This window comes from Corvus kubaryi, unplaced genomic scaffold (assembly GCF_017639235.1).
Source record: "Corvus kubaryi isolate FWS band 111438036 unplaced genomic scaffold, C.kubaryi_AGA036_p1.0 37256, whole genome shotgun sequence".
Taxonomy (NCBI): Eukaryota; Metazoa; Chordata; class Aves; order Passeriformes; family Corvidae; genus Corvus; species Corvus kubaryi.
The window spans coordinates 7,530,237-7,556,150 of NW_024581076.1; the positions used below are offsets into that span (position 1 = coordinate 7,530,237).

The 25,914-nt window shown below is 38.7% G+C and overlaps 1 protein-coding gene across 3 annotated transcripts in view; it reads right to left on the reverse strand.

Annotated features, from left to right (window-relative positions):
- MICU2 (mitochondrial calcium uptake 2) overlaps positions 1–25,914 on the reverse strand; it is a 142,435-nt gene that overhangs the window by 46,589 nt on the left and 69,932 nt on the right. For all 3 annotated transcript variants that reach the window (XR_006015339.1, XR_006015338.1, XM_042023954.1), the window contains exon 2: positions 18,876–19,023. Coding sequence is in view for 1 of the 3 variants with exons in the window: in XM_042023954.1 (XP_041879888.1) it covers positions 18,876–19,023 (148 nt within the window). In the remaining 2 variants the exon portion in view is untranslated. The remainder of the gene's footprint in view (positions 1–18,875; positions 19,024–25,914) is intronic.

Genomic DNA, 25,914 nt, shown 5'->3' on the forward strand with positions numbered 1-25,914 from the left:
TGAAAGATAATTTATAAAAGTCATTTCAATCACGTGAATTAGTGAATTGAAGCACCTGAATTGAATTCAAGTATGCCCAGTGGAAAAGGCAATTTGCAATAATAGAAGCTTCTGCTATGCTTTACAAAACAAGCTTTGCATCTGTCCTTCTTTATTTAAAGCAATCGCTCCTCTGAGGAAACAAGAAATACAGAGTGCTGGGATGGGGCCAGCGCTGGCAAATCTCCATTTCAGAAGAGCAGTTGCATCAGAGCAAGTCAATACCAGGAGGTTTCTCAGTGAGTCAGGCAGCCTGGGGTAAAAAGGGTGGGATGCTGATGCAGGGAGGAAACATCAAAGGATGACACAGTCTTTTAGGAAACTGAAACAGACAAAAGAATTAAGATAAGCAAGTTTTCAAAACCTCTTAAAGAGACCATGGCACAGAGTCACCAGGAGTTCCAAAATAAGCAAAGGTACCGGGGTAAAAGCAGATGCTGTGGTGCCCACTACAATGCTTGCAAACAGCTCAGTCCTAACTGGGACTGTAGCAGGAGTCTTTGGGAACGGCAGGGAGAGCAGGACAACTTCTCCTTAGATATTATCCAGGGAAAGTGACATACTCCCAGATCCGCTCTCTTTCTAATAACATATCCAAGCTGCAGGTAAGGAAAAGCTGAGAATATGTTCAAACTTCCAAGCTTACCACAAGACTGGTACTGCAAGGACATACAGAATATACAAAGTCACTTCTCTCCCAAGCAACCGGAGCAGTCTAACAGGCTTGTAAGGGCAGCCCTGCAAAGGGAGCATGTGAAGCAAGCTAAGACTTCACGTGAAACACACAAGCAGCAAGAAGTCAAGCAGAGAGCACAGTTGCAGCTGAACATTTCCCCAGCAGGAGAGGCTGCCAGTCCTCAGGGCAGGCTGAGAGAGCTCAGCACTGGACGGAGCATATGGAAAAAAAATGTGTCATGTGAAATGCAAGTCCTCAAAGTCCCAAATAAGCACCTCATGCTAGGTTCCTCTGGCTTCATTTAGATGTCTAAAAACTAGGTGCCTAAATCTGAGTTAGTGATCTCTGTGCTGCTTTGCTGTAACTATGATGGTGTGAGGACAAACACAGAAAAAGGTTTATAATTAACTTCGAAATCTGCTGCTCCTATTTCAGATCTGAAGAAGAGCTCATATGCCCAAAAGCTTGTCTAATTTTTCCAACTTAGAGGAACTGGTCTAATAAAAGATATTATCTCTGTCTACAAACTTCATCCTGAGTAATGACCCCAGGCTCTCTTTATACTCAAGTGAGAGAACCAGACACAAAGAAAGAACAATTTATTCCAGGTTGAGACAGGTGTCCAATCCAGGTCTTGGACTTACCTGTTTCCTTCCTTCAACTTTAAAGAAATGCTACAACTACTTCCTCTGACCTGACATTCAGCTTTTGTATATGTAAATTGAGCAGGTGAGTCCTTCTGCATGCAACCAGATAACTCACACTGTGACTGCTTTCTGTATTTGTTACAGAAATCCGTAATCTGTTTTTTTCAACTTCCTACCTACCAGCCCAATGTTAGCAGTGCTAAGGGCATGTATTCTCTGTTTTAATAAGAACTTAATCAGATGCAAGGACAAAAGTTTACTACAGTTCAAGAGACAGAATGGCTGCATAATTGCAGCAATAAAGTCTTATTAAGGACAACTAAGATTACCTGGAAGGAGCAGTATCCATAATACATGTTTCTGAGACCAGAAGGGTGGAGAACAATTCCTGCAACTTACAGAGAACACTACGCAGTTCAGACTTTTGGGGTAGATGGCATTTCCTGACTCTGCACAAAACCATGGACCTTCCCACAAAGAGCAGGCAAGCAGAGCCTCAACCCCCAAAAATTCCTGTTATAATGTTTGAGATTGTAGTCAGTCTTATCTAGCAAGAAAACAGCATAAACTAGACTATGCCTTCGAGAAGATTCAATTAATGAACTTTGATCTACTCTGAATTAAAAAAGGTATAAATTGTGTAGCATTACTCTCTTTAAGTCATCATCTCGTATTACTAACAAAAACTAGTTTTTAAATACTACAGCATCAGAGCACACACTAGGTTAGGATACTAACACCGGATGAACATAAACTATTATGACAGCCTCCTAGCACTACAGGTTTAATTCTGTTCCTCTACTAGGCAGTGTCAGAAGTCGTGATCCCTGGCCTAAGGATTCTGCAATCTACTTTATGGCTAGAGAAGATTATTATAGAACAAATTAAGGGGCATAAGGACAACAACAATGAAACAACACAGTTAAAAATCTGACTGCATGCACAACTTGAGCAAATTGCATTTTAATTGTAAGCAGAGATTAATTTGGATTCAGAATGAAAATGTGTGCAAATCATCCCACAATCAAAATGAAGGAAGAAAAAGTCAACATTTTAACAAAGCCAGAAACTGATTCTTATCTCACTATACAAAACTTGATTTAAGCCTATGTGCTCAATATAAAGCCACCATTACCACTGTAGCAACCACTCCTATTGTCTCATTCAGCTACTTCCTTTACAATATGCATTCTGAAGATCTTCCCTGTCGTGACAAACTGTTACTTTTCACATGCATCTTACAAAAGCCAAAAAAATAATCCCCTAAACCAGTTAAAGACTAAGCACAAGAATATTAAAGATTGCTTATTACAAATTCTGTTCTCTTGCTGGCAAATGAGGGGCCAGGTGAAGAATTCATCCATTGTGTGGGAATTTATCACTAGCATAAAGCTACCTTGCTAACCCTGGAATAAGGCAAGAGAGGACATGTCAGAGAGGACTATCTTTTCCACCTTTTTGTTTTGATGCAATTTATCCCCTAAGCAGGAACTGCAAATAATTTCAAACTGTGTCAAATTATATGAAGTAACTGTATGGTTTATTGCTCTTTGATATGTAATAAACACTCCAACATGAAAGAATTATAGATAATAATGCCAGAAATAACCACGTGGGTCAACCACTTTGTCCTACTGCTCCCAATAGACTTTGGCTCATGCATTATCTCATCAGTTTAGCTGCACACAAATACATGTTCACATATTTGAAAGATAGTATCAATACTAAAATTAGTTTAGAAAACAGCCTCAAGAGGCACCAGGAGAGGTTTAGACTGGAAAAATTTCATTACTGAAAGGCTTGTCAAGCTTTCGAACAGGCTGCCCAGGGAAGTTGTAGAGTCATCATCTCTGCAGGTATTCAGAAGACACGTGAATATGTTGCTTAGGGCCATGGCTTAGTGGCGGACTCTTTTCTAACCTAAATGATTCTATGATTCCTTGATTTGGCTTCAAAAGACAATAGAATCACTAAGGTTGGAAAAGACCTCAAAGATTATCGAGTCCAACCGTCGATGCAGCACTGCCAGGTCCACCACTAAACTGTGTCCCTAAGTGCCACATCCATGAGTCTTTTGATTGCTTCCAGGGATGGTGATTTCACTGCTTTTCTGGGCAGCCTGTTCCAATGTCTGATCACCCACTCACTGAAGAATTTTTCCCTACTACCCAGCCTAAACCTTCCTTGGTGCAATTTGCGCCATTTCCTCTCATCCTGTCACTTGTTACCCGGGAGAAGAGACTGACCCCCACCTGGCCACGACTTATTTTCGTGTGGTTGTAGAGAACAGTAAGGTCTCCTGAGCCTCCTTTTCTCCAGGCTAAACACCCCCAGCTCCCTCAGCTGCTCCTCACAGGACTTGTGCTCCAGACCCTTCCCCAGCTCCGGTGCCCTTCTCTGGACACGCTCCAGTCCCTCAATGTCTTTCTGGCAGTGAGGGGCCCAGAACTGAACACAGGATTGGAGGTGTGGCCTCAGCAGTGCCGAGTACGGGGGGACGGTCACTGCCCTGGTCCTGCTGGCCACACCACTGCTGATCCAGGCCAGGATGCCATTGGCCTTCTTGGCCACCTGGGCACAGCTGGATCATGTTCAGCTGCTGTTGACCAGCACCCCCAGGTCCTTTTCCACCAGGCAGCTTTCCAGCCGCTGCCCCCCAGCCTGTAGCGCTGCCTGAGGTTGGTGTGACCCCAGCGCAGGACCTGGCACTTGGCCTCATTGAACCTCATACAATTGGAGCTGGCCCTTTGATCCAGCCTGTCCAGATCCCCCTGCAGAGCCTTCCTGCACTTCAGCTGATCAACACTCCCACCCAACTTGGTGTCATTTGCAAACTGACTGAGAGTGCACTTGATCCCCTTGCCCAGATTATCAATAAAGATATTAAAGAGGGCTGGCCCAGATACAGAGCCCCGGGGCACACCACTAGTAACCAGCCCCCAGGTGGATGTAACTCCATTCCCTACCACTGTCTGGCCACCCAGACATTTATTTTACCCAGTGGACAGTGCACCCACCCAAGCCATGAGCAGCTACCTTCTCCAGGAGAATGCTGAGGGAAATGGTGTCAAAGACTTTTCTAAAGTCTAGGTAGACAACATGAATAGCCTTTCCCCCATCCACTAGGCAGGTCACCTTGGTGAAATTAATTAAACTGCTTTGTTTATGAAACAGCTTGCTTCTTAAACTTATTCATCCAAGCACAAACTTCAGGATACTGTTGATATTGCTTATTCCTAGTGGAACAGAAAGAAAAAAAATCTATTGATTTGAAGTAATTTAAAATCTTAAAATCAAAACTGGAAATATTAAGTGGGAAAAATATTTATTAATGGTATCAGCATGAAAAATGCGGTGATTACTGTAATTCTCTTCAGATATAGGACATTTATAGTACTTGTGTCCAAGCAGTAAATAGCTGACATATTAGTGCATCTAGGCAATTTAAATTACTGCAGTGGGTAAGCAACCAGGAGCATTGACATTCCACATAAATTGCATGGGTCCTCAAGAGTACTGTAAATATAAATAGCTACTTAGATCCAGTTTATATAGTAGCTCACTTTTTTTACTGTTTTTCCTGTTTCACCTTATCACATAGCAAAATTATTTACACCATCATTAATGTTTTCTCTTTTGTTATGTTTTGTACTCTTTTTAAAAGACTTACTTCCACTACAGCAACACACAGTAAAAGGTCTTAGAAATATTACCAAAAAATGTTCAAAGAGGTGATAGCTGATTGGAAAAGTATAATGGAATTTTACTAGAAATATCAATTTGGTAAACTAGAAAGAGGTGGCCGATGTTTTCCTATACTGCTATTGTGAAATCTGCACATCTCAACAGCAGGATGTCTGATTTCTATTGCTGCACTATTCTAATGATGGTGGTAATCATGTTTCATTCTCCTAGTGCCTTGTCCTTCCATCAAGTGTATAGAATTTGAGGCCTTCAGGGCTCCACAGAGCAAACACATCCTTTCCAACATCTTATTGTTCTTATTTCCTTCCCAGTAGTAACATTCTAGGGAATATATCACAAACAGCACCTTTTTTGTGATTGTGAAAGATGGTCTCAGGAGTTTCTGAGAAGCTTGTGGGAAAACCCATGAAGTAGGGCTCCCCCATGGTTAAGGGAAATTACCTCACTCACAGAATAGCTTTAGTTGGAACAGAGTTCTGGAAGTTACTGCAGTAACTAGAAAGTCCTTATGTTCTCATGATGACAACAGGAAAAAGCTCAAAGCAAGGTCAGTCAGAATATGCTGCCCAAGACCATGACCAGTTGGGTTTAGCATTTGCTTGCAGACATTTGTTTCTAGAAGGGTTACGAATACAAGACATCTCTCTAATTTAATACAGTCACCTGATCAATCCTTCCAAAAAGAAAATATCCACTTATGTGCTTTTGTAACATACACTAACACCAAATACATGCAACAGTTGGTAGGTTTCATATGCAGTTTTAGGATTTTTCCCCCTTCCTTACACTATAGGCAACAACATTCTTATGCAGTTGAAGTCTGTAGCCTGGCTTCAATTCTCACTAACAACCTACAAGACAGCCTTTTTGCCTTATTTCTTGAGCCTTGAGAGTACTAAGCACTGGATTTAATAGTGAATTGGGGCATTTTACTGAAAGGAAACAATTCTATATTGATAATTTCATTAATGTGAACTGTGTGTTTAAGCTCAGGGCCTGGGACATTTTGTCTTGCTGTCCAGAGCACAATAAACACCAAAAATTCAAAACCTTATTATGCTTCTCTTCCAGAACAAAAGCTCCATTCATGAACATGCAATTTACAGTGACTAGCTGTCTGAGGGCATTGCTTTTGAGTTTACAGAACAATTAGTTAATAAATTATAACCAATATAGATTCTGCTTAGGAATGAAAGGATTAAATGAACACCCACTAGGTGGTGTTCAACTACTGTATGGGGTGACTGGGCTAGGTACAGCTCCTATTCACCTCTGCAGCAGGCTTTTCTTGAAGAAACAACACATACATTTGTATTAGAGGACAAAAATGGGATGAAATAATTCTCTTAACTAAAAATTTGGAAATGCTTTAGTAAATTATTTACCATCTGTGTTGAATGTCAGTAAGAGGAACTTCTAAAAGATACGACAAATACAAGCAAAAGAAAGCACACAAGGTTGTTTTGGATCCACTTGCTTTATGCCAAAACAATTTTTGCAATTGATGATATTATCCATCTGTTCTCCACCTTCCCAAATTCTGCTGACATCATCCATTGAAAGAAAAGGGTTCATAAACATTCACCAAAGAAACACATCCATTTTGCAATCAGTTTTATTAAAAGGATGAACTTAATTATTAGATTCCTACTCTTGCAGAACCTAATGCATCACTTTCTTTTTCAGCAGAATCTCAATAATTGCAACTAATCCCCGTTAATGATAGTGAATCAGCTTAAGACAGGAGAAAAAAGAAAGTAATAAAACTGATGTTTTAAGGGAAGAGACTTTTGGCATAGGCGCAGTACTGTAGCACTTCAGATGTTTTAGATTCCTGGAGATGACAAGGATGATAGTGATAAAGGGAATTGCTATTCAGAGTTGAGTTAAGCTAATACTGTCATGTCAGAATTTCCAGAAGGAACCTTTTCCTTTATAAGGCTCTGAAGTGCAACCTTACGTGAAAATTTTAGGAAGGCCATTTTACTGCAGATGATACCCCAGTGATGACATTACTTGTTCCAAATGCCATAGTGAAAAGAAAAGGACATTCTAATAACCATGTTTAGGAAATTACAAATAGAAGACACTGTCTACTGCTTGGAGCTTCTACTGATGCTGCACAGCCCTACCTCACTATTTCCATAGCTCTCCAAGTTCAAGAATTATTGCAATCTCTAGTTTTTCTTTCCTTCTCCCTTCTCTTGTTTAACTGGAGTTTCTTTCAGTGGCTGACTTGCTTTCCTTCAGTTGATGGTCCAAGTCATTCTCACCCTTATCTTTAAATTAGCCTGGAGTTTCTTTCCACTTCTAAGATTAGCTCCTTCTGTTATTAGCACATACAGAAGCTCTAAGCAAACCAGTAACAGCCCCTGCTGAGTCTGACTTGTTTATACATCATTAACATCTGCCACATAGCAATTAACAGATGTTTGGAAAGTTTTCCTACAGCAGGGGCTCCAAGGGTATGTAAATGATAACAGGATGCTCCTGGTTTTTAAGCTATGAAAGATTTAACCTATTTTTGCCATGCAAAAAGCTTAATGAAGAAATTTCGTTAGGTTCTGTTAGCAGAATGAAGACAGCTACATAAAACTAACCTGAAACATTGCCTTTATTCAGTAGACAAGGTGGTAAAGGGAAGAGGAGTAGGATCATGAAAAGTCTGAGAACTCCCTTAAGACTCAAAAGAACTGAAGTAAAGAGAAGTCATGGAAGAGCTTAAAAACAGGTGTTAATCATACCTTATTGCACTGGTTAGAACAGCTTGGTCAATTTGCAACCTAGATAAAAATTAATGCAGCTAATAGTATGTTTAAAAATTAATTATTGACATGATGTTCATCAGCCTTCTATAGTAGAACAAACAAAAAGTCTTGTGCACCAATTAGAGCACCTCCTCTACACTAAAGAATGAACTTTTCAGACTGAAAAAGAGAAGAAAAGATAAGCCATCACTTGACCCTTTGACTTCAAACTCCTCACATGATAAAGAAAAAAATCTGGCAGAAAAAAAAAATCTAGACAAAGAAGATCAAGAGTTTCTTTAAAAAAAAACTTTTTCTTTTCTAGGACAGTCTTATTTTCTCAGAAAATAACTTTTCTCCCCCTGAATTCAAATAATCTGATGAAGCAAACCTCAGAAACACATTTGGCTTTACTCTGGCTTTTATTTTACAGTCAAATTTTCTGAAGAATTCTGATCATATTAAGCACCAAAGGAAACATCGTAATAGGTCAAAACAGAAATAGAACAGAAATATTTATTCAGTAAATATAATGAAGGAGGCAAATGCAAATGCAGAAATACACTTTACATCAAAATTCCCGCTAATGTCTCATTTAACTTGCAGCAGCCTTCAGTATACTGGGCTTCTGTGTCCACCACTTCCAATTATCCTTGTTGTCTCCTTCCTGCCATTCTCAGCTTCTCTGACAAAACTAATTTCTCCTCCAAGAGCAATTGTGGACTGAAAAAATGTAGTTTTTTCCTTTTCCTGAGAAAAAGTGTACCTTATCTGAGGGTCCTTGACTGTACAGGACCTCCTAAAAGGACATTATTTGTCAGATCTCTCTTTTTCCATTTTAATTGCCATACAATGATTATGTCAAAAATTTCCCCACCTAAGAATACAGAAAATAATTTGCTCTACCGCCGTATCCTCAGCCTGGCAGACACATGGGAAGTACAAATGAGGACCAAAGCACCTGTGATGCTGGAAGCTGTTCTGCAGGTACTGACTGCGAGTGGAGCACAGAATACACGCATTTCAGCATTTTGCTCAAATGAGCATTGCTTCGTACCATTTTTCTCCTTAACTAAAGCTGCACTTTGACATTTCAGATGTTTCAGCAACAGTATTAATTCAAGAAGTTCCTGACTTCAATCCTTGTTCCATCCCTTAGACCGCAGGGGTTGCTAGCGGAGTGAGCCAGGGAATGACGCTGGCTTTACACAGATAAATCAGACTCAGAAAAGCATGGAATAAAGATACCTACATGAAGCTGTGGAATGGATGGCCTCACCCAGACAGAGGAGATAAAAATAAACTCAGGTTTGCTTAACCTAACAAGACCAATGCTGAGTGGTAACTTAATTATCTATAATGTATCACAGACCTAAGGTTCAAAAGAAAAAAATCCACTATTTTAGGAAATGGGAAATGTTAGCCCAAGAGCAAGAGGGTTTAAACAGACAGTGACTACTTTTAGTGTGGATATCAGCAGAGTTTTTAAGCAACAGAGGAGATTTCGTGTTACAGTTTTCCAGTATAAGCAGTGGTTAAAAATGATTTTAAATTGAGTATGAAAAAAGTGTATGAGGTCTATATTTTAAGTTTGTAAACTGCTGAAATAGGAGCTGACTTTTAGAACATATATGATAAATTTTGAAACACTTAGCTATGAAATGCTTAAGACAAGTACTAAGCCATGAAGTATTTCCCTAACAGAGGATACAAATCCATAAAAACACATTACAAGATATTACATGTTAACTTAGGGGAGCAGTGGCAATAAATATGAGTCTTCTTACAATGGTTTGGCTAAACAGATATCCTTTCTTCTCTTTACAGAAATACTGGACATAAAGAATAACTACTGTCCTCTTGAAATGAGCATTTATTTTAGCTGCAGAGGAAAGAAATTGAAATGATGAATCGGATTTTAAATGGGCTTTTTATAGTTCTCAAATTTGGTACAAATGAAAAGCAAACAATGGACAGCTTTCTTCTAGTGAAAGTGTAATTTATGTTGCCCAGTGTACTTTTAAAATGACCATACTGGTTTAAAAGACCTGCTCACTTTTTCAGCAGTAGAGACTGCCTTTACCACCATACAGATGGCAAAAAATGTCTCTCCTTAGCCAGTTCAAAGAAAGCCAGAGAAGCAGATGACATTTTTGAGCATTAGGTTTTATACTTTTTCCCAAGAAACTGACAGTGAAACAAAAGGAAGCTCTCACATTCTGTATCACCAACAAATCCACAGAAAGGAAATAAATGCTATTGCCCGGGTGTGGGTGACACACAAACAGATGCACACCCCTTCCCGAGGAGAATCAAAAATGAAACAAAAAACATTTGGAGAGTTAAAAAAAGGAGGAAAAGTCCTCCGTTTTCTGGAACTGGCAGTTTCTGTGGTGGGATATGTGACTTACTAAGCACTTGTCAATACCGATGCAGCAGCAAGATTTCACTGTCTCAGCAGTTCCAGAAGTATCAGAGGTATTGGCACAAAGGACACGCGTTCAAGACTCGAAAAGAAGGCTGGCACCTGGGAAAACAAGCTGTATCATTCTGAAGACTTCAAACATCAGTCCTGAAAGACAACTGGATTAAACTGGATAACATCAAAAGGTAGCTGTCTTGGCCATGTCTTCTATTTAAATTCCATGCAAGGAGCCCATTTCAAAATTTTTATTAAGCCAAGTACGATTGCAACTCTTGGTGAACAAAGTTCCTGGACACTGGCATTTTATGTATACTGATCAGCTGAAAAAAGCAGCTAGAAAAAACAAGAGTGGCCAGGTAGGATGGATTTGGACCTACTAGTAATGCTGAACTACTTTTTGTCTGGTAAGAACCAAGGCAGGATTTGTTGGAAAATGTGGTATTTTTCTGTTAGCTGTGTCTGTAAAATCCTTTCACTTTCAGGCTTTTCCAGGTCTGAGAGGAAAGATTTTTAAAAAAAGACATAACCATCAGAATAATCAGGTGCTTGCCAGCCTTATGGATGGTGGTGTGAGGACCTGAGCTCTCTGAGGGACTGGACAACACTGGAAGACTGGTTTGATTACTAAGAACAGTCTCATCTGCATTCTCCTCTGCAGTAACGAAGCTGGCAACCCAAGGGAGGGCACTGCCACATAAGCAGGTGGCTCTAACAAGAGGAACCTGTGTGTTTTACACATGGAAAAAAGTCTTTGAACTCGGTCTTTGCTTTTGTTTCACAGCAGATGAGGAAGGCTACTGAGCACGATTGATGCTATAACCCACTGCAGGTGCAAGGTTGGGGAGTGAAAAACAGAGCATAACCTGGCCAGTTTCTCCCTTAGGGAATCGATGCCAGTGTTCTCCAAACAGGGAGCAATGGAACTTCTCAAAGGTGCCCCTGGAGACGCCAGCTGTTTGGCAAGTAAGGACAAGTCCTCTCACCTATGAAAGCAGGCTGCACACCTTGCCTGCTGCTACTGCCTAGAAGAAAAGTGATTTATACTCTGTGGCTCTACTCTAGGCATTTTAAAAAAACTCATAATGTAACATTTCTGATGAGAACAAGCAGGGGAAAAATAGTAGTCTGTATCAAGGTTACTCAAAATAGGATAAATCATATGACTAATATGATAAAAATTCAGCATTGGCCTAAGGAAAAGCATGGAACCATCAGCACCAAAAGAGTTACAAACAACTTAAAATATGAGGCTAGAACGTGTGCTAGATTTTGGCAGGAGCCTGACCTGCACTCCTGGCACCTTCTATTGTCTGCCAACAGACTGCAGATCCTCATCAGTTCTTAAATATCTGAATGCAAGCCAAGGAATTTTAAAACCAGATTGTACTTCTGAGGGATAAACCAATACCTGTCTGTGTTGAGGACATATGTTGCAAGAAATTAAAATACATTTAAGAGTGAAAAAATTCATTGAGTCTGATTTTCACGCTACATCTGTTAAGACTTAATTGTCAGTTAAGCAGGATGTTTCAGAACTGATTAAGTTCCACTGAGTTATTAAAAAAATAATACTGAAGTAATCTGTCAAAAAGTTTTCGGAACCTGTGGGAGAACAAATCCCAGAGATATTTTCTGTGGTATGTTGACAGTGTGTAATAAAAGTAGTTGAAAAAGCGTGTGGTGTTCTAAAAGAATAAAAAAAATCTTTAAAGATAGGAAAAATATTTAGAGACCAAGAATGATTGTATGAGCTCTTGAAATGTGCCCATATGTTTAAAAAAAGTGACTTCTCTGTTAGGTATTTTAAGTATCACATTAGCATGTCACAAAACTGGAATACTTGACTAAAGCAGAAACTGTTGCAAGACTTCTGAAATTCTAAGGCAGACGATGTTTATACAACAAGCAGACTCCTGTTATTAATAACCAGATCTTTCCATTACTTGCACTAAAAGTATTCTGTATGTGCACAATATATTTTCATTCGTTTCAAGGAATCTGTTTTCCATTCAGATGCCATTAAATAACCAATAACTTTCACACTTTAAATAACCAAATCCTTCAAGATGTGCATTGAGACCACTTGCCTCTTGCTCAGAACTCTGCTGAAGCTTGATTGCTTTTATTATTGGTACTATTTTTCTGCTGAGTTTTTAAAAATTGCTTTCATTCATTGAGAAGCTCTAATTTATCTTCTCATTGAACTGTTTTTCAGAAAGCTAAATAGCTAGTAATGTATTTTCAAATCAGGACACCTTGCCAAAGTTTTTACCTAAACAGTAGCATTGCAGCCAATCAAGGTAAGAACTCTCAATCTGCATCACTCTTCAGCCAGTCATCAATGCCACAAAGAGAGAAATAGGAATCAATCACAACAGAGGCACCAGCTCAGTATAACCTTACTATTGTCTCACACAGATATAGCCACAAACATACAAATGTAATTAATGCAATGTCAGTATAAATTTAAGGATCAAAAATATATTTTCCTATTTGACTGTACAAGGAATGTATCTCAGGTACCTTCAAGATGGTTGAAGGCTTGGAAATAGAACTGGAGCAAAAAAAAAGACACGCTTCTTTTTAAGTGATTTTGCTTCATGGTTCCCTTTCCTCCTGCTCTCCCATCTGACCGTGCACGCTTCCTTGCTGCTGCAGCTGCAGGGCTACAGCGCTGGAAGCCAGCACTCACCTAACACCTCTGCTCTCAGCGCTGCTCCCCTCGCAGCTGTTTTTTAGACTCTCAACCAAAGACATTCTTCTGAAAAATGGGAGCAAACAAGTAAGTTGGTGCAGTGGCCAGTGGTTAACACACCAAAATAGTAGCCTGGCCAACAGAGCAGACTCGAATGCTGCAGGAGGGAACAAGCCATTTCTCCTCAAGAATCCCATCTTTGATTCTGTTGTGTAATACCTTGTGATGCAACCATCATGAAAGTGCATTAGTGTTTATTTTGAGTTCACAACAAAACATTTGTCCAGACATAAATACACATTATCAAGATTATAGTAATTTCTGCCATATTTCTAAACAAAGAACTATTTACCGTCAAATTTGTTTCTAATAAACACACAGCCTATGTACTTTAGTTATCAGGGTTAACATCTAATTGCTGAGGACAAAAGAAGAAACAAAAAACTCCCTTATTTAGCTTATCTATTTACCAACAATTGGCTGAGGCATAACATTTGACCCAAAACAATATATTATTTTATGCAGAACACCAATTTTATTGTTCTACTCGGACACTTAAGGCAAAGTAAAAGTATGTTACTTTGCAGACTTTGAAAGGGTTGTGGTAGGATTTGCTAATGCTTTTCTGGGTGATGAAGGATAGCTGAAGACGAAAAATCCACAGTATGGAATAGTTACAAGGCATAAATTTTCAGCAATCAATGTTTATCTTTGCTTGTGTGTGCAATTCCTTAACAGGAATATTATTTTCCTTTACTCACAACCCCACTTTAAGAAGTGAGTAAACAATGATGACTAAGAAGCTTTGGTTAGAAATGGCTGATTTTGTTTCATTTTATAAAATTCAGAAGAGATTACTATAATGATGTTAAACCATCATGTTATTTCTTTGGGTTATCTTCACTTTGCCTTCCATCTAGCACTGGGCAAGGGGTCATCCTTGTTCTGCATACCCAGCTTGCAGAGCTCTCTACTCTGTTTGGGGAATTTGAGCAACAATGACATATCTGTACTAAAAAACCACTAAATGCACAGATAGACAGAAAACACTTTCTTTGTTAACACATTAGAAATTTGAGAGGATTGAATTCAGTTCCCAGCTGTATCAATGGCTCCCCATATAACACTTCAATCCCTACTCCCCATGTGAAGCTTCTCCAGTTAGACAAGCTTCAATCTCACTCTTTGAATCCTAGATTTCAGATCTGACACTGATGCATGACTCATATTAGTCTGATTAGTTATCGCATATGAAATTCAGGTCAAAATGAAGACACTAAAGCATAGGCGTCTGAACTCCCGTCAAAGGCAAAAAACTCAAGACCCAAAAATAAAAAGACTGACTCAGCTCATTCCGAAGTGCTCATCTACCAGCTGGTCCCTCCTCGCTCTCCTAATACCACTGACTGCACCAGCACTGACCTCAACGAAGGACAATGGAGAAGTCAATTTTTTAGCCACCACAGCCTTGCACTGTGTCCTTTCCTCAGATTCCCTCACAGCCATGACCATGCTGGTGCTGTGACATGAAGCCGCCTGTCCTATTATCAAGCCTGCAAACACACCATAACTTTGCGCCAACTCAGAAAGCTTGAACAACTTCTCCAAGGAAACTTAGAATACACTAATCCTCACTGACAGAAAGGACTCTGCCATGGAAGTATTCCCTCTGGTACCCTGGTACTGTAGAACACAGAAAAATCTCTTTCACTACAGCTGAATGAATGAAGATGCTACAACACATTAAATCTAGATTGAGCAGACACACAAGTCTTTACTTAGCAGGTGTCAATTGTTATCAGACAAGGCAACCTGAAGGCTTGTCTTCTACCTGGAAGAGGAATAGAATAACCTTCTCTAGAAAAAAAATGAACATAAGCACAGTTCAGAGTCAATGCATTGCAAAATCTTAATTTCCTGAAGGAGTCTTGCAGTCCTTTTCAAAAATTAACACAGATTTTCTTATACATTCTGCAACAGCACATCAGAGATGGTATTTCCATGGAGCTCTAACACCGTATTAGTTGTCTAATCTGGAGTATGAGCTCAAGTATGCACAATTGTGTAAGACACAAGTTTTACATCTCAAATATGCTCCTGCATTGCAATGAAAATTCAGTGTAAATCATCACAGTTTAATCCTTCCCATACCTGTTATCTTAAAAGTGCTAGAATTTCCGATGCAACATAACAAGTTTATACTATTTGTATTGGATATTACTACACATTGTGAAGTATTTTTACATTACAATAAGAACAGTAACAGAGAATACTTTCTCACTAAACTATCATTGCATCAGGTATGACGATTTACATGAACACCCCACAGATTACCCAGAAAAACTTGGCTGGTTTTGCAATGGTTTGCCACACATCCCTGTGGTAACATAGTTTAAACACAAGATTACATGGCATATAGCCATGAATCCAAAATCCGCAATGGTGCATTTAGTATGCACTGCACTAACTAGTAGAAAAAAATGCTGTCATTAGTTTACACTGGCACAAATGCTGTGTCACACTACCACATCTCATTTACTGTTTGCCACTGTTTATAAAGAGGTGGCTGCTTCCTTTCATAAAATAACTAACAGCAACACAACTAGGTACATATTTACAGAGTAATTTGGTGTGAAGCACTGCCTCTAAAAGCAAGCAAATTTTTTTTTTGGATGGTGTCTTTATTCCTTTAAAGAGCTGTTTGTTTTGTCAATATGCAGAACAAAAAGTCTGTCAGGAAATTCTGCATTTGTTATCAGCTGATTCTCCTTACATGGCAGTACTGTAAATATTTCTCTTCATTATCACCCTGACAGTAAATAACTTTGAAGGTGTGATTTAATTAACAGGAATGCCGGTATTTCACAACTTTTGCCTACCTTAAAGAAAATGAGTAATAGAGAAACCCATGCATCAGGAAACAAATGACCAGAGGTAGTGAACTAAGGTCTACCAGGCAGGGTTCAAGATCACTTAGGCTGGATGACAGCTGATATATTTGCAGTACAGTTCATCTGTTTTCTTATCTGGTAAAGTGTTCTATAATAAATCATAATTTATTGCATGTTTTGCAACCTTGTCAAAGGGCACACCTAAGATTTTTGCTTCAGTAATAAATTCCACCCAACTGTGAACAGGAATTCACTTGACAATCTGCACATAGCTGAAATATTTTGGTATTTTCTAATGCTAGCACCAACAACTCATCTGGTTTACACAATACCACATTCACTTTCTACTAAATTCGATTATGTTTAAAAACTAACAGAAGATTTCAAAGTAATTCTCCAGTGACAACCACCCATGAGCAAAAAACCCTAAGGCTGCTGGCCAAGGTCTCCTATTCACAATTCATAACTGTTTCTCATCCCTCTTTTTGCTTGCCTTTTTTCCTTGTGGGAGTATTTATCTCTGAACAGGGACAGATCAACCTCAGCAATATTGCTTGATGTACACAACTAAACTGCTCGTGAAGCTGGTCATATGTTTCTGCATATTGTCTGTAAAAAGAATAGCAGAAACAAAACTTTAGAACAGCCCAAAGTCTTCCATATTAGTATAAACAGCATTAAATTGGAAAACTCCAAGCAAATATTTATGAAGATGAATGGTTACTGTCAGGGTGCTTCAGATTCTCCTGAGCAATTTGGGCTTTTTAATTATTAGTAATTAATCAAAAATTAATCAAAAATAACCAAATCATTACAGCCTGAAGTTCAGCATTATAAGACTCACCATTTGTATGCAGGATCACATGTTAAAATTGCATCTAAGTATGCAGTAAGTGAAAGGCTTTCTAGGATAAGTGGTGGTGCCATTCTCCTTTCTAAAGGCACTGTTCAGGGTGAAAGAGAATTATTTTATAATATAAAGCTTCCAAAATAGTTGCTGCTTTGTTATTAAGTTCACTATCTTGACCTACTCTGAATATACCAGGATAGACACTTGAAATAGGTCTGTTTATCTTCCTCATATGAAACTCTTCTAAACACAATGAATAAACCACTGCCTTTAAAATACTTCAAGTGCCATATTTCTCTGCTAGTCTGCATTCTATGTCTGTTCTAAGTCACATGGAAATGTAAAATCCCAAGCAAGAGAAATCAAGAGAATTGCTTACCACTGTGTTTATGCTACTGGCCAAAGAATCCATACCAATGATGGTTAAAAAAAAAATTTAAGAACATTAGATTCAAGTATCAACACTTTTCTATCAGGCATCTATGATGCTACTGCTGCAAGCCTGACCTCAATTTGAAATGCTAAACAGTCATTAGAGCAAAGATTTTTTTCTTGTCATTATTTATTCGTTTCTGTTTAATGCTGTTTCCTACTCATATTAACAAAGCAACTGAAATTAACTTGGCTGCATTACAAATAAATACCACTGCATACCACTTCATTAAAAATCTGCATGTATACTATCATACTTGGAGTAACCAGTTAATATGTATGAACTGCTAGGACTGAAAAACACTCATCTCTCTAACCTTGTTTTCAGAGACAACTGTCTGAAAACCACACCTTCAAAACTAAAAGTTTCTGTATTCACCGTCTTTCAGGCTGAAAAACTCAAAATAAGATCCCTTTAAGGTTTTTAGCTTAATGGCTTAAGTTTTGAAGGGGAAAGAAGTCTAACACCCATATATTAAAAAACAGTCTTTTAAAAATCTCCATGACTCTCAAGGTCATAAAGTCCTTCTAAGGATTTATATTCAGCTTTGTGTAATATTAGAAGCTGTGTGTCAGCAGTGAATCCATGTATCCTTATCACCTATAGATTTTTGGCAGTTACAGGAAAACTTCTTTTATTATAAATACTTGTGTCCTACTCTTTGACTACTTGGAGCTCTTTTCTGCCCTAGGTTTTTGACAAGCTTGAACCAAAGCACATTCTGGTCTCCTTCTTCCTCCCTGTCTCTCAAACCCTTTCACAGGACCTTGAATTCCTTTTTGTATTTCCAGTTCAGTACTCCCAAGTCACTACAACATTTGCTGGTAGGTGGGCAGAGCATCCCAGGCTTTGAATGCCTTTTGTTAGACAACATGCTCTCCTGGTCAGCAGGTGCAGATTGCAGCAAGCAACTATTAAAGCTGGGATTTCTCTCTCTTTCCCTCAGCAGATGAATTAACAGAGTAATTGTCCTCTAAGTGACAATCCTCTCTGGAAACTGTAAAACTTAACCTTTCAAAAGCAAAAGTAAAATCTTGTGAAAACTGTAAAACCCAAATTTTTTGAGGAAAAAAGCATATATAATTAAAAAAAGTACGGAAATAACAGAAGATGATACAAAGACAAAAGAAGCTTAAGAAATGGGGAAGAATTAATGAAGCCAGAAAACCTGCAGAAAAGAACAACAAACTATGCACTTTTTATTTGTGTGCTGTTCCTACCTTCTTCTCAGAAAGTATGCTTTTAAAAGTACTTCTTGAAAATACACTTACGATTTTAATTTGTTCTTAACTAGGTTTTGTAAAAATCAAAGATTTGAAACCAAAAATGTAGAACTGAACTCTGTACTTTATTACTCTCCTTCAACTCACTCCCACCACTGCCTCTTCTAAGAAAACAGGTCACAGAATTACTCACTGGTGAAGTGGATAGAAGATAACAGGGCCAGAAATGGTATGAACAGTATTACATTACACTCATTCTATTTTCTGTGGCACGTCAGTAATTGAGGAACTACATACTGATCAGACATGAAAATTATGCAGAGATGTCATCATCAAGTCACCAGATTTCTAAATCATCAGCCTCACTTCACTTGTGTAAAGGGTAGTGCTGTCTGTGGAATCCATATGGGCAACATTTATAAGTTGGCTTCTGCTGATTTAGGTAACATAAAGGATCTTATCCCAGTGATTTGCAAATGACATGTCTAAGGGGATCTGCAACTTTCTTTTCCTTCACAAATACAATGACGAGAAAACAACTTACGTTCAACTTGATCAAACATTACTGAGAACAAGAAATCTCTTGGTGTCATGTAATGTTCTCCTTCATACTCCAGTGATGCAAAATGCATGAAGCGGTGCTTTCGAAGCGACAGTCTTTCATCCACTTCTGCACGAATGACATCTGCCTTCTGAAAAAGAAAAAAAGTCCACTGCATTTGTAGACCAAAGCTGTAATTAGAAAAAAATCCAATACCCAATCTTGATTAACCTCGGTACTTTGCGGGTAGCCACAACAAAAAGCTACCAGCAATTAAAACCTTTATGGCACAGTCTTAAAGAATGACATGCTTATATATCATGTCAAAGTATTTTTTGCCTTCACTGAGAGCATGCTTTAGTAACACAGGCAAGCCAAATTAATGGCTGGATGTCACCAAAGGCTGCTCCTGCTTCCCCACTCCCCTGCTCTTGGCTATATGGTCCTGCACCTCCTTGTTTGCCAGCTCTGCTACTTGTTGGACTCTTACTGAGCCAAATTCAGCTCACTAACTCAAAAAAAACCTAAACCCACCAAACAGTAAATAGTATTTTGCCAGGTTAGTGGCTGGCTCAGTAAAGGCTGAAATGTCCAGTGTATCCATGCAAATGACCCATTCCTGAAGTTAACTATCAAACTGTGGAGCAACTACTAAGATGAGAAAATAATGATCTTCTAGTTTAAGTATGAGCCTGTCTTTCAGAGAAGTCAGAGATGGGAAAAGCAATGAAAACTCCAATAAGAGAGTCACAGATTGTATCACCAAACCCAAAGTCAAGCAAACTAGTCAAGCAAACAAAACCAAACTAGTCAAGCAAACAAAAAATTTCCAACTTCACCCTCTCCTTGTAAATATTGAGAGACTCAGGATCAAAACCATGAAAGTTGACAACACTCTGATGAGTAGCACCAGCACTTAATGGCAGCAAGGGAGGATACAGACACAGTGAAACTGAGATATTTACACTTTAGGATTTCAGAGATGGTAAGTGATAACAGGAAAAGGAGAAACTCTAAAATTCAGAACTCACACTGTGTATTTGAACATTAATCATGGAACAGCAATTAGCATCATAATATTATATTATACTGTACTATAATTCTAAATAGAAGGCTTCAATTTGCCATTTAATCCCACACCTTGCACCTCTGTGTTAGCATTAAGAACTTGTTAAAATACTTCACTGCATGATAGGCTACAAGCACCTGTTATAGTCAATTTTAGTTTCCTGTAATGTAACGTTTGCCTCAAACCTCAGGTTTCAGTGAAGGGTGGGAGGGAACCAACAACAAGAAAAAAACCCAAAATACTCATAATTTAGATTTAAAACAGTCATATTCTGATATGCAAGGAAAATGTGGGCTACCTCTAAGTATCTGAAGCCAAGACTTGCTTTGGTTTAGACAGAACTGCTTTAAGCTTCTTACAGTATATAGCTCTATCATGGCCTGTAACACGAGTGCACTGCTGCTGTTCAGACCTGCATGTTCTGGAAAATGCTGCTTAAAAATAAATCAAATGTAGCAAGAAATGTAGCTTCATACTTTTAAAACTTTACGGGACAAGTGACTCTGTAATTGCTTAGTTAACAAGACTCAACAAATGCTCCAAATCTCAAATGAATAGCTCATGGTTGCTGGGTATTAACATGCTGCATTCTTTCTAAAATCATCTCCTTCTCATAGTAACATAAACAATTTTTGCCCACCAGCAAATTTTTTTAAAAAGTGGAAAATGGTTTCACAGTTGTCCTTTAACCAAAATTATGTAATGAAAAGCAATCTTTCTGCACAAATACAAAATAAAAAAGTTTAGATAAGAAGTAAAAAGCGAATTCTACAGCATCTTCAAACCAAGTGGATTTTCAAGTTTCTTAAGTCTTGCAGCATTTATCTGAATTCTGTCTAAAGCTAAACTTGTTACTGATAGCAGAGCATTGAATTTCAGCAATCTGTGATTTTAACTGAAATACATAGGTACCAGTTTTGGTCACCACGATGCAAGAAAGACATTATGCTGTTAAGAGAGTGTCCAAAGGAGGGCAACAAAGATGGTGAAGGGCCTTGAGGAGAAGTCATATGTGGAGTAGCTGAGGTCACTTGGTGTGTTCAGCCTGGAGGAGACTGAGGGGAAACCTCATTGCAGTTACAGCTTCCTCATGAGGGTAAGAGAAGAGGCAGGCACTGATTTGTTTGCGGTGCCCAGTGTCAGGACCTGAGGGAATGGCCTGAAGCTGTGTCAGGGGAGGTTTAGGTTGGGTATTAGAAAAAGGTTCTTCACCCAGAGGGTGTTTGGGCACTGGAACAGGCTCCCCAGGGAAGTGGTCACTGCACCAGCCTGACAGAGGTCAAGAAGCATTTGGATAACACTCTCAGGCACATGGTGTGACTCTTGGGGTGTCCTGTGCAGGGACAGGAGTTGGACTGGATGACCCTGATTCATTCAATTCCCGATTGGGCCCCTTCAAACTCAGCATATTTGGTGATTCTGTGATGTTCAAATATTAATTCTGAAGAGTGCCTTGTATTTGGAAAGGAACCTATTCCCATCACAGTTACAATAACATGTGATTATGGACTCATCAAACCCCCTTCTTTTTGTGAATCTGGCATCCCTGATTTGCAAAATAGCCTTGGCTAACTTCTTATGAATGCCAGCTTCAAAACTAGCACAAATAAGGATGGAACACGATGAAATATATCAGCTGTGCCATCTTCTACATTTTTTCAAAGCTTTTGCAAAATTCCTGACATCCTGTCACTGTTGAAGAAACTTGTCATCTGCAAAGAGCACCCTTCAGGACATGAGCACAAGCTCAGGTAGAGCAGCCACCACCTTGTTTAAAAGCTGTATCCCTCCCTCTTCACCAATACATCTCTCTCCAATCTTCAATAAGCAGGGATGTCAGACCCAGCAAAGACAGCTGGTAAGGGATGGAAATACATGGGAAGAAGAAGAAAGCTCTTATTTTTGAAAAAACAAATTATAAGCATAACTGCCATTTGTTCTTCAAAGAGATAAATGTTTGAATAACTATTCTAATCACTATTCCAAGCACCTAACCAAAGATTAAATAAAAACTATGTTTTGAAGAAAAGGCTGATTCAATCACTTAAAATTAAGATTGATCTTCTTTTGAAGTACCAATCTAAAAAGTGCAGAGGGGAGCAAGCTCTCTCTCCACAGTTCAGTATCCTTCCCACTTCAGTTAAATCCTGACTAATTTCCAAGTAGTTTTTCCTGAGTCATCCAATGAGTCCTTCAGATAAAAAAACATTTGACATTCCTGACATTTTTAAAAACACTGTGAAAGCTCATTTTGCTCATAAAAATGCATGCACTGGGCAAAAAGAAGAGTTCTCCTCTTCAATTCTATTCCACAAAATGAGTTTCAAGTGAAGACGGGTATACTGTAAGAAAAAATTACGTATTTAAGGCTGAACCTCAGATATTAAGGTATCTGTAATCTAACACCTCAGCAGCTTCCAAGAGTGCAAACTCAAAGCAAGATGGATACAAAAATTCAAATTTAGGAGGCACAATGGGTGAGAAGAATCTATTACTATTACCACAAGATTCTTGTAAGCAAGTTTAAAATAACTCTGGGATTGACTTCAAACCACAAAGAGCTATGTGGCATTAATGGTAAGGCTTGGGCTGAAACTCCACTCTCAGCTTGTTCTCCTGCGTGTGGGTCCAGCCCAGGCTTCAAACACTGGGTGTTCCTGCGTGCTCCACAGCACGCCCACAACCAAGAGAACTGAGAATGGAATTTCAGCTTTAACTTGGAATTTAGTTGCCTTTGTGGTTTTATGTCAAGCCTCCAGTGCCAATTTCAGAATGTGCATGGTAAAGCTATGAAAGCTGATGGTAAATTAGAATTGAATGACATGAAAAGGGCTACAGGAGGATGCTCTGCAGTTGACATGGTAATGGATCAGGAGCTGACCAGCTACTGGTGTCTACAAGCATTACCAAAGACTGTTCTTTCCTCTTCCTGGCTTCCTGCACTGAGAAATACCTAAGGGCAACAACATTACTTCAGACAATTAATTTTCAGGTTGATATAATTAATCTGTTTATCATTCAGTCTCTTAAATTTAAGATGCTATTGAAGAATTCATGGTGTTCAATCTTTGGCTTTTTTTTTTTTTTTTTGGCATGAAAAATAGCAAGCTTAAGTGAAAGAAACCCCCTATATTTACTGTAGCTTTGAATTTTTTTTTTCAAAGAAAACATTGAATAAAAATGAAGGGTTACATAAATAAAACCTTGATAACCCTTACCTGTGTTTAGAGTAACACTGCTGATCACTGTGATGTAATTTTTGGCAACACTAATTTTGTATCCATTAAAAATCGAAGTCATTCTGTACAAACTCAAATATATGCTGCTGATTATTAGAGAGAAATTACTTAAAAATATCATATGTACTTATCTCTCTCTTCAATTTAAACTCTTCCCCTTTCATTCATTTTACTTTTTCTCCCTTTGCACAGAATTTGGTGTTTTAATGTGCTTGTGCCTTTCAGGTTTTCTGTTTTAATCTTTTCTGCTTATAAAATAGAAGACCCTTTCCAGTTAATTTTTTCCAACATAATTTTTCTTTCTTTACTCTACTCCTCTCCATGCAATTGACTTATTTTGTCTCTTGGTATCCTTTCATTGCCTTTCTTTCTTCCATTAACTACATACCTTCACATTTCCTTTTTCCTTGGGAAAAAATAAAATTAAGCTATTTTAAACCTTTTATCCCCCCCTCATCTGAAAAGAGAATCAATAATTTTTTTCCTTCTAATCTGAAAAAATTAACTTGTAACACTCATTTTACCTGCTAAAACTAAACCAATGTGTGAGATGTAATTAAAATCCAGTTGGTGCCAGCGGGATCTCTGGGAGCCTCAGGTTTTGATCCATTAATCCACACTAGATCTACAGAAGGATTTAGCAACTCTGTATCAAATTTCTGTATGACTGATGAAAACTTTGCAGTTAACTAGTGTCACTATTGCATCTCAATTTCAACCCAATCCATTTTGAAATGATCAAAATAACAGAAAATGTAACTCGACCTCCAACCCCGCTGCACATGTTAACACACCCAGCACGCATGCTGAATGCACAGAGGAATAATGCTCAGAGCTGAACGCTTCAACGTTTCATATGATGCAATAATTGATAGATGAAAAAGAGTTTTGACAAGAAATCCATTTGACAGAAATATGTGACTTACCGAAAGCTCAAGATCATAATATTTAAGAAAGCTTGTGTAAGTATGTGAAAATGTAGTTTTTACTTTCACAATAAAGAATGTGAGCCGTATCTTGATCAAATGCACCAGTTACCAAAACCAACACCAAGTTAAAGAAAGATCAGAACCAAAATGTTCTGATGATGTGAATCGATCTGTATTACTTTCTCCAGCATTATATTTTCTGAGCTTGCAAATCAAACTGCTAGCCTGGACATAAAGTAAGCCAGGGAAAAAAAAAAAAAAGCACAGGACTCGTACAGAGAACGTATTTCTCTGGAAATCAATTCTATGTATTTATGTGACCATTTAGCAGTGTGAAACTAAACAAACAACTACATTACGAAAAGCTCTAACAGTCTTGAAATTCCTAAATATGAAAAAGACAAGAGATCAAAAATACCTTCTCAGGAGCTACTTCGGAGATAGAGAACAGACTGTTAAATAAGGACAAGAAAAGAATGAGAATGCCAAAGTCCTGTGTCTGGTTGCTCTTAATGGCTGAATAGAAACACTCAAAAATTAGATGAAGCCCTTTCTATGCCCTAACAGGTGCCATTCCCCTCCTTTCTTTCAAATAGCTGCTCAGTCAGTTCTTCTGTGCACCAGAATTAATTAGTGATGGTTATGTTTGAAGCAGCAGCTGAGCAGTTTATTTGCATCTAAACATCTGACAATTTTGGTTTTAGTTTTTCTCTCCCTCCCTTTGCATTTCAGACTAAATTGTGCACACAGAGCAGATCTACTGTTACAAACACCCATACCAAATGGAGAACTAACTCAAACATGAGGATAATACAGAAAACAGACTCAGTTTATAAAGGTTTTTGATTTCATCATTTAATTCTAGAACTTCTGCCTTAGCAGAGCTCATTTTTAAACATAAGCTTAAAACAAAGCAGGAAATGAACACATTTCCCCTAACAGAATATAAGAAAGGCAGATAAGGTACCCAAGCTCTAACAAGCCAGGAAACCAGTTAATTTAACAAACCATACATTTTCACCTCTACTTGCAAGTTATCACACCAGCCTACTTACACATTCCCCTACTGAGGCTGACACACCACTCAAACACACTGGTGCAGAAGTACTAATACATACAGAGCGGCAGGGGGACCACATCGATGCCTCAAAGACAACACACCCAGGAAACGTGTCCATACAGCTTTCTGGGAGAGCTCATTACATTGTGCTTGACAGTCAGTAGACTTGGGTGAAAAATGCGTTGTATCTACTTCTCGCTGATCTTTCTCAGTCAATCACTTCACATTAAAGTGCAGTTAAAATGTGAAGACACAAATACATTAATCTTTAAAAGTAAGAGGAGCTAGATATTTTTGAAAGGTACTATGTATGAATGTTAAACAATACACGGTGCTTAACTATTTGCCTCTAATATCACAGAAACACAGAATGGGTTGGGTGGGAAGGGACTGTATAATCATCTAGTTTCTATCCCCTGCCATGGGGAGAGACACCTCCAACTAGACCAGGTTACTCTAAGCCTCATCCAGGCTAGCCATGACCACTTTCAGGGAAGGAGCATCCACAACTTCTCTGGACAACCTGTACTGCTGCCTCAGCACCCTCATAGGAAAGAATTTCTTCCTAATATCTAATCCAAACCTGCCCTCTTTCATCTTAGAACCATCACCCCTTGTCAGATGCCCCTGTAAAAAGTCCCTCTCCAGCTTTTGCGCAAGCCCCCTTTAGGTACTGGAAGGCTGCTTCACAGGAGAGGCGCTCCAGCCGGTTGATCATCTTTGTCCCCCTCCACTGGAGGCACTC